At 55.8% G+C, this 9,183-nt stretch overlaps 1 protein-coding gene across 1 annotated transcript; it reads right to left on the bottom strand.

Moving 5' to 3' along the window:
• Positions 1–271: 271 nt before the first annotated feature.
• LOC111148709 (bradykinin receptor B2) lies at positions 272–5,422 on the bottom strand. Its single transcript, XM_022505503.1, has 2 exons — positions 5,343–5,422; positions 272–1,580 (listed from the first exon to the last, which is right to left on the bottom strand). The coding sequence occupies exons 1-2, from the start codon at positions 5,414–5,416 to the stop codon at positions 476–478; spliced, it is 1,179 nt and encodes a 392-aa protein (XP_022361211.1). The 5' UTR covers positions 5,417–5,422; the 3' UTR covers positions 272–475.
• Positions 5,423–9,183: the final 3,761 nt, after the last annotated feature.

Below are 9,183 nucleotides of genomic sequence, written 5' to 3'. Positions count from 1 at the left end.
AGAGTCCCAGCTCCACAGATTTGAGAGACCTAAGGCAAAACCCCAGCCAGGTCTGGCCTGTGCACTCCGCCATGGCACCAGAGCTGGGGGGCCGCTCTCCTGAAGGTCTGGGCGGCTGTGCTGCGGCAGGGCAGGACACACATGGGAGGGAAGCTCAGTCACTCCTGTCCCTGTCCCCAGGCCTCCTCCACTCCCGGAGGGTGCAGACTGGCCCAGGGGTGGCAGCAGATGAGAACAATAATACTGTCGTGTGTATGGAGCCCTCGGCCATGTGTGAGGTCCCCCCATCCTCCCGGCCTGGCTTGCCACAGCTTGGGCAGGGCAGCCATGAAGCTTCTGGGTTTTCCTGGAGACACCGACTTCCTGCCCAAGGTTACACCCGTGGCACGCCTTCCATTCCTTCCTGGACATATCCTGAAGCACCCCTCTCCCACCGTCCCAGCACCTAGGAGCAGGGGTCCCGGCGGCGTCCCCCTCACTGGCTGTTCCCCGCCCAGTCTGGCAGTTTGTGAATCTGGCGCTCCACAGAGATGGAGGTCCGGAGCGTGCCCATGGAGTTCTCCATCTTGTTGGGCTCCGGCATGCAGCCCCCTTTCTGGCACAGTCCCCAGAACACCTCGCGGGACTTCTTGCGGAAGCGCTTGCCCACGATCACGTACACCAGCGGGTTGAGGCAGCTGTTGCTGTAGGCCACGTAGGAGGCGATCTGCGTGAAGACGTCGACCACGTGCTCATCCCAGCAGCCGGACAGGATGTCCAGGCGCAGCAGCGTGTCCAGCACGGTGCTGATCTGGAAGGGCAGCCAGCAGACGACGAACAGCAGCAGCACGGCCAGGACCAGCACCGTGGCCTTCCTCTCTGTCTGGATCTCCTTGAACTTCTGCATCTCGTTGTTCCGGAGCACCTGCATGATCTGCACCGTGCAGAAGGTGATGACGGCCAAGGGCAACAGGAAGCCCACGATGTTCAGGAGCATGTTGGTGAACACCTCCCAGGTGCGGGACGGGTAGATGATGACGCAGGCTGTGACGTTGTGGCCCTCGTCCCGATACTCCTTCATGGTCCGGAAGGCCAGCATGGGCGAGCTCAGGAGGAGCGTGCATCCCCAGATCACCAGGCTGTAGAGCTTGGCCCAGCGTACCCCGCGCATCCGGCCCATGGACATGGTCTTCACCAGGGCCAGGTAGCGGTCGATGCTGACCAGCATGAGGAAGGAGATGCTGCTGTAGAGGTTCATGTAGAGCATGGTGTTCACCACGCGGCAGAGGACCTCCCCAAAGAGCCAGTCGAAGTTGTTGGCGATGGTGATGGCCCAGAAGGGCAGCCCACAGGCCAGGATCAGGTCCGCTACAGCCAGGTTGCCCAGGTAGATCTCGGCCACTGTGCAGCTGGTCTTGTGCAGGCAGAAGATGCTGAGGACAAAGATGTTCTCGAGGGCGGCCAGCACGAACAGCACCCAGAGGAAGGGGGCCTGGATGGTGTTAAGCCAGTTCCACCAGTCGGAGAAGACGCAGGTGCTGGGCACCGTCCCGTTGAGAGCCGGCAGGAGGACTTGCGAGGTGATGTTGAGCATTTCCGTGCTGAAAGAAAGTGGAAAAGAGGCTGTTACACCTCGAGTCACAAGAGGCAGGAGAAACAGCTGACGCAGAAGGAGGAGGGGCTCAGCAAGCAGCTTCCAGAAGCCAGGTCAGGAGCGGCACTCGGGGCCTTTCTGCCGCACGCTCAGAGACTCAGGTCCGGACATCCCTGAGGCCCCGGGGTCTTTGAAAGGTACCCAGTGTCCTTGGGCGAGGCTGAGAGGTCGTGGTCTTCACCTTGGTGCTGCACTGGGACGTTTCCTCGGCCAGCGTCCATCACCAGCACTGACCATCGCAGTCCTGGACCCTGGAGTTCCTCGACGCCTCCATGATGGGAGGATTCGCGCACATTCCTTCCTTATCACACGGGCCTCTCCCGAGGCAGCTGGTCATTTTCAGATTCTCATGGCCTGGTCACGGTGAGTAATTGATTAGAAGAGATAAATGGTATCATGCCAGACTGGGAGGTTCCAGCCTGGCTCCGAGACCACAGCCCATGTGCCCACACCCTGTCTCCTTCTGGCAGAGGGCAGCTTTGTGCTTCCGGAACCCCCACCAGCAAGGAGTTGATAATAATAAGAGGTTGCATGATGGAAAGGGAGGGCAGGGGCTTTGGAACCAAGCAGTCCTCCTGGTTCAAATCCCGGCTCATTCATTAGCTGTGTGACCTTGGGTAGGTCGAAACCTCTCTGAACCTCAATGACCTACCCCGTAAAATGGGAATAACATAATCTACTTGTCAGGGTTGTGGTGGGAATCCAAGACAATTGGTAAAAAGCCCCAACCTCGGTACTTGGTTCGATAAGTGTGAATAACTATTTTTATGAACCACTAGCAACACTTGGCTTGCTCCTGTGTTAGTGATTTTATCGTTAACCCACTGGTTCCTCTTTCACTCTTGGGTGAAACTCAGACCGTGGAGCTGTTCATTTTCTAGAAATGTCACTGTTAACGCTAATTCATCTCTACTTTCAGCAAAGAGGCATGGGGCTTGGACACATATGGGTTCCAATCCTAGCTGTGTGGCCTTGGGCAAATCACTTGACCTCTCTGAGCTTCCATTTCATCTCCTTTGGAGTAGAGTATTACTCTCTTCTTGACTTGCTTTGCATGGCTGTGGCAAAGTTCGAATCGAAGAGTGGATATGAAGACACGTTGCAGGCAGAAAGCCCAACCCAGACAGCAGGACTGAGTGGACATTTTCCCAGTGCCCTATGTGGTGGGGGAGGGAAGGTGGCCCTAGGCGGGCTCTTCCTAGAAGGGCGATTCTTTCCTGGGCAGGCTTATGGGGCAGGGGTTGAGCCACAACTTATGGGAAAGAATCTGCTGTTCACCTTGGGATTTCCTAGGAAAAACCCTCCCTCTTACTTCCAGGAGTAGCTGGCTGGTTTTCAGTGGCCAGACTGGGCATCTCTGACTGACTTACTTACTCACTGATGCGTTTGTCTTTTCCTTTTTATTTTTAAAAAATATATATTTATTTATTTAACAGAGAGAGAGAGAGAGATCACAAGTAGGCAGAGAGGCAGGCAGAGAGAGAGGGGGAAGCAGGCTCCCCGCTGAGCAGAGAGCCCGATGCGGGGCTCAATCCCAGGACCCTGAGATCATGACCTGAGGTGAACGCAGAGGCTTAACCCAATGAGCCACCCAGGCACCCACGTTTATCTTTTAAATGTGCCTCAAGCTTCTTCTCTGTGGGAGCCAGGAGCCAGTACCACGTGTCCCCTGCCCTGTCCATGCTCCCAAGTGTGACAAATACCATGAGGTGGAAGGAAGGGCACAGGGCACAGAATTGGTGGGAGGTGGAGAAGGTTAAAGGTGATTCTGGAGCTAGGTGTCCCAGGATGAGGGACATGTCAATGGACAGCTAGAAGGAACAGCGATATACGGTGACAGATGGCGGCTGCGCTTGGGGTGAGCAGAGCGTAATGTACCGAGAATTTGGATCACTGTGTTGTATACCCAAAACCAAGGTAGCATTGTGTGTCAACTGAACTCCGATGAGAAAGTTAAAAAACAAAAACAACAACAAAGGGGAGGGGACGGACCAGGCAGAGGGAGCAGCTTGAGCGGAGGTGCAGAGCGGAGAAGCCTCTGGCACGTTCTGGAAGGCAGACTAGATGTTGGACAGGGAGGCGGGAAGTGGCAGGAGATGGGATGAATAAGGGAAAAAGGACAGTCATCACTGGCTGCTAAGAAACCGAGGCTTTGTCCCCGAGGGCTTTAAGGAGGGAGTGACGGAATAGAAAAAACACTCTAGAACCTTCTGGTGAAGTGGTGGCTTTAGGATATCCCAAAATTCTGTGCCACCCTTCCCTTCAAAGGGTAGAGTCTAGTTCCTCTTCCGGGGAACGTGGCCAGACTTGGTGACTTGCTTCCCACCCACGGTGGCAGCGATAGTGCGTGACTCCCACAGCCAGTCCCAGAACATGCGCGATGCAGGGCACAGCGGGTTCAGCGTCTGACTCTGAGTTTCGGCTCAGGTCGTGATCTCAGGGTCATGAGATCGAGCCCCCTGTCAGGCTCCATGCTTGGCACGGAGTCTGCTTGAGATTCTCTCTCCCTCTGTCTTTACTCTTCTCTGCCACGTGCCCCCCTAACCCCTGGACTCTGTCTCTCTTTCTCTCAAACAAATCTTTTTAAAAAACCCATAGTGCTGCTTCCTTCTCTGCCTCTTAGGTCTCTTGCTGAGGGGGAGACTGGCTGCTGCGTTGGGAGGGGACACAAGCAGCCACGTGGAGAGGAACCCCCTTGCCTCTTGGAAGCAGATCCTCTGGTCCCAGGTAAGCCTTTGGTTGACGCCGGCCCCCAGCCTTTGAGTGGTCTAGTGGAGACCCAGCGGAGGCCCCAGACATCAGGGAACTGAGATGAGCTGTTCCCGCTGGGTCTTAAGTTCCTGACCCCTGCAAACTGGGTGGCTCTGGAAGTAAGGTCTACCCTGGGCAGCCTCCCTGGTCCAGCCTTTGGCCCTGTTTCTGCAGCTACAGAAAACCCACTTCCTTGGTGCCCCAGGCTGGGAGAGTTGACTCTCAGGGTCTGGCTCTCTGAGACTGAAGTCACCAGCTGCTGCTTGTTCATTTCCCAGCAATACAGTCCCTGGCCACCGGGATGGCCCCGGCCCCTAGTTGGCTCTGAGAAGCCACAGATTCATCCGAGGTGGCCTGGGGAGTGCGTAACTGGGAGTTATGAGCCCCAAGGCTATTTGGTTATCTGCAGAGTAGGCTGCGCTCCCGCATGGGGCTGGGGGGCCGGACTGGGCCCTTCTCCCCTTTCTTGGGCCAACACTGCCAGCTGAGAACCAACCCTCCTTTTCCTCTGCTTCCACTCAGGATCGGCTTTCCCTACATCCTCTCTTTAGGGAGGCTTGGCCTTCTACCAGATGTCAGACATGTGTTGGAAACTTCCCGTCTCCATGATGACCGGGAACGTCATGTCTCTGTCTGATTTCTTGGGTGTTGACATCAGAGTGTCTCCCATTTCCAAGTTCATTTGGGATAGCTCACACGTGGCCACTGGTCCTGTGTCCTTGTCCTGCATCTCTGTGTTCGGACAAACCCCACAGAACACCCGCTCTGACTGCTCCTGCCAGGCCCATGGGGATTTGAACACTGGCCATGCCAGCCCCCTAGAGTTTTCATCTGTGGATTCAACATCCCTTGTCACTTCAATTGTTGTCCAGGAGATGGGGGTCAGGTTCTCCAGGCCTTCTTCAGGCTGCCTGGCCCTCCCTCATATGGAGTATGTCAAGGAAGTCTTTCGACTTACCTAAAAGAGGCCGTGGTGGGCACAGGGTCCTCATGAAAAGACAGGAACATTGATCTTTTCCAGGTGGAGAACATCTTGACTCAGTGTGGGACGAGAGGGAGGCTCCTGGGCTGGCCAGGGGAGAAAGGACAGTTAGATGGTGGCTGGGGACTATAAAACACACATACTCTCCACCAGGGAAGGGAAACGGAGTCCTTCACTTAACAAATGTTTATTAAGCAGCTACTGCATATGGGTGCTAGGGACCTAATGGTACAATGTCCCGTCCTCCAGGATCGTGCAGTCCAATGGAGAAGCTAGGTGTTCCTGAATTAGTCACTAATTAACTGAAAACTGACATAAATGCTATGAAATAAAGGTTCCATGACAGAATGTAACATGGAGTCCTAAACCAGCCTGCTCTGGGGGATGAATGGGTATTTATTTTGAGACCTGAAGTTATGCAGGAGGAAACTGGGTAACAGGATGGTGGTAGAGAGGAGGATGTCTGGGTGGAAGGAACAGCAGATGCAAAGGTCCTGAGGCAGGAAGAAACTCGCTGTGGACATGTGTTAGGCCCTGGTGGCTGTTGGGGGAAGGAGGGGAGGAGATTGTGGCAGGAGCAGTGTGGAGGCAGGGAGACATTTGTCTAGGAGCCGGATGATGGAGACTGGAGAAGAGGAATCCCAGGGATGTTTAGAAAGGCTGAAAGGCTGGCCAGGGAGAGGCTGGGGATGAGGGCGAGCAGCATGTCAAGGATGCCCCTCCCTACCCACCATAGGGGCTGCCATCTCCTATGGAGGGAAGAGGCAGAGGGGGCTTCCCCATCTCACGCGACCTCTTGCTCCTGTCCCGGAAGCGTGGGACTAGCCGGGAGCCCAGGTGCACGTGCGTGTGAGTGCATGTGGCCACAGGTCTGCCCAGCCCCAGGTTCCAGCCACTTCTTAGCAAGAGCAGCCTGTGCAAAGGGCAGGCATACGGGCTTCCAGAAGCCAGCTGTCTGAATTCAGCTGGCGGGTGGGTGGAGCTAGGGCAGCAGACAGTTCAGGAAATACAGGCACGTTAGAAAAAGAAGGGAGTGAGTTGGTACGTGGGAAACAGGCAGAAGACATTTAGTTCACATCTGAAAAAGGTTGAGCAGAACCCCTAAGCTGAGCTGAGGCCAGGATTTAGAACTTTCCAGAGGAGGAACGGGCTGCAAAGTGGTACTGATCCTGCAGGGAGGGGGATCTAGGGAAGGCAAGACAGGCCTTGTAGATTGCCTTTTTGGGGAGGCCCTTCCTGGTCCCTAAGAAGAAAATTCTACTGGAGGTGAGAGGTCATGTGCTTGAATCATTCATTCCTCCATGCTGCCTAGTGAGAAAGAGCCCGGCGACCTTCCTCTGCCGGTGGGGTTCCCTGTCCTGCTGAGGGACCTCAGCCCGCCTGCAGGCTTTCCTTTCCCACGGGATGGTGACAGGTGACTCAGGGCTTCCAGCCTGTCACCCTGGGGAGTGCCCAACATTTCCTCACTGCCCTCCCTTGTGTCCACCCGCTGGGCCATTGGGAATCTGGCTGGCTGACCCTAACTGCTCCCATTTTCAAAACAAAGCCCGAGGCTTCTCTGTCTCCAGCAGGCCCAAGAAAGGGATTTCAAGTCCAGAGAAGTTGGTGGCTTTTGGGGGGGGGTGCGTGTTGTTTCTGTCCCTCTGCTTTGGAGGTGCCCAGCCCAGGGGAGGACTGTGTGGGGCTGCAGGCTACTCCCCACCCCTCTCCCTGCAGCCCACCCCCAGCCCCAGGGGACTCTTTCCGTGGACTTGGCCAGCAGGAGCACCGGCAGGACATGGAGGGACGGAGAGCATGAAGATGGGGCATCGCCCCCATTTCCCTGCATCGGGGCTCCAGGGGCTGAGGTCACAGCTCCTCTGAGGGGCCCCTTCCACCTCCCTGGCCAGGATTCCGGAGATGACAACCTCCACCATCTCATCTTGGTGAGATCTCATCTTGGTTCTTGGCAAGGGGCGGGGACCACCGCCGGGGACTTGGCTCTGCTAGCCCTGAGGTTCCACAGAGCGTCCACACTCTAAGCAGACCCCCTGTCCAAAATCTCTCCATATTGGGGGCACCTGGGTGGTTCAGTCATTAGGCGTCTGCCTTCAGCTCAGGTCACGATGCCAGAGTCCTGAGATCGAGTCCCACATCTGGCTCCCTGCTCAGTGGGAAGCCTGCTTCTCCCTCTCCTGTCCCCCTGCTTGTGTTACTTCTCTCCCTGCCTCTCTCTTTGTTAAATAAATTTTTTTTTTTTTTTTTTTTTTAAAGAAAGAAACCTCTCCATGTGGCCTGGTGTGAATGTGCCTTCTTTGTCCTCCTGGGACTCTGTGGGGATTATAAAATCTGATGTCAGATGTCAGAGAGGGATTGGAAGGAATGTGGGAGGGAGTGTGGCTCTAGGGCACATTGGCTCCGGGGAGGGGGGTGGTCAGGAGTGCTGCGCTCATTCTCTGTCACCTGGAAGGGGCTCCCTTGTCCCTCCAGTCCTCCTCCAGGCCTCAGGACTGTCCTGGTCAGTCTCCACCACCTCCGCCCTACAGGCCAGAGCAGCGAGGTGGGAGGGGGTGACTCTGAAGATGGGCTTCCCCCTTGTGTCTCACACTGATGCTTCATAAGGAACATCCAACGTCCTGATTCATTCGTTCTCCATCTGCCTCAGAATCCAGGCCAAGAAGACTCGCTTCAAAAATATTTCCTTTCATTGAATCACAGGAATCCTGTCTGTCCCCGCTGCCAGGAGTAAATGCCATGTGAGTCTCAGAGGGAGACCCTTGTGGCTTCCCAGGAACCCACGTCTCAGGGGCTCTGAGTCTGGGGTCACCCTGAAATGCACAGCGTCCCTTTCTCAGGGGCCAACCTTCCCCTGGGCTGGAGCCCCCAACCTCACAGACCCCTCCAGGCAGCATCCTGTGGCCGCGCGAGACCCAGGAGGAGCTGCCCGCGGCGAGGGGTGTGGGCCGGACGGTGGGGAACCCTGGAGCATGTGGTCACCCCTCCTGACGGGCCGGTCCCCACGGGGCCCATGTGGCTTCAACCTCTGTCTGGGATTTGCACCCGTTTTCTGCAAAGACGGTGTGCCCAGTGCCCGAGTCTAGCCAGATTTGGAGAGCTTAGAGCCCACAGTGTTTATTTTTGGCAGGTTGTTTGGATGACGGATGGTACTCAGTTTCCTTTTAATAAAGTTGGTGATAGGAAGTCACAGGTCAAAAGTAAGTCTCTTAGAGAAGCGGCTGTGTGGGTGGTTAGGTCTGGCAGAGACCGCATGTGGAATGACCCAATTTGGGAAAACAATCCCAAAACGCCTAGCTGGAAATGGCGGGGGGCGCCCAGGCTCGTGGGATCAGAAGTCAGACCTGGAACTGGGTCCTCCTCCACTGGGCTTCTTATCTGTGGGTTTGTATAAAAACAGCCCCCACCTCCCAGGGCTGTCAGCACGTGGAAATGAATGCACATGGCACGTGGGCAGTGTGTTCTCGAAGCCAAGCTGACCTTCCTGCCCCAGGAAGAGGGCTGGTCTGCTTCTGCCATCGCATGAGCTGTGGGATGCGGGAGACCCTTCCACGAGGTCCATCTGCTCTCCCGCTCACAGCTCATGGACCCACACTCGGTTCCCAGATGCTGATTCCTCAGCTGGATGGAGAGAGGTGAGTGTGTCGCTGGGACGTGTTGTGTATGTGTGTGGGGTGTGTGTGAGATGTGTGCGTGTGGTGTGTGATTATGTGTGTGTGCATGGTGTGGATTGTGTGGTGTGTGCGGTGTATATGTGTGTGGTGTGTGCATGGTGTGTGTTGTGTGGTGTGTGTGGTATGTGTGGTGTGTATGTGTATGATGT

Source organism: Enhydra lutris, unplaced genomic scaffold (assembly GCF_002288905.1).
Source record: "Enhydra lutris kenyoni isolate GAN:26980312 unplaced genomic scaffold, ASM228890v2 scaffoldscaffold20, whole genome shotgun sequence".
NCBI lineage: Eukaryota > Metazoa > Chordata > Mammalia > Carnivora > Mustelidae > Enhydra > Enhydra lutris.
This window is presented reverse-complemented; position numbering and strand designations above follow the sequence as displayed.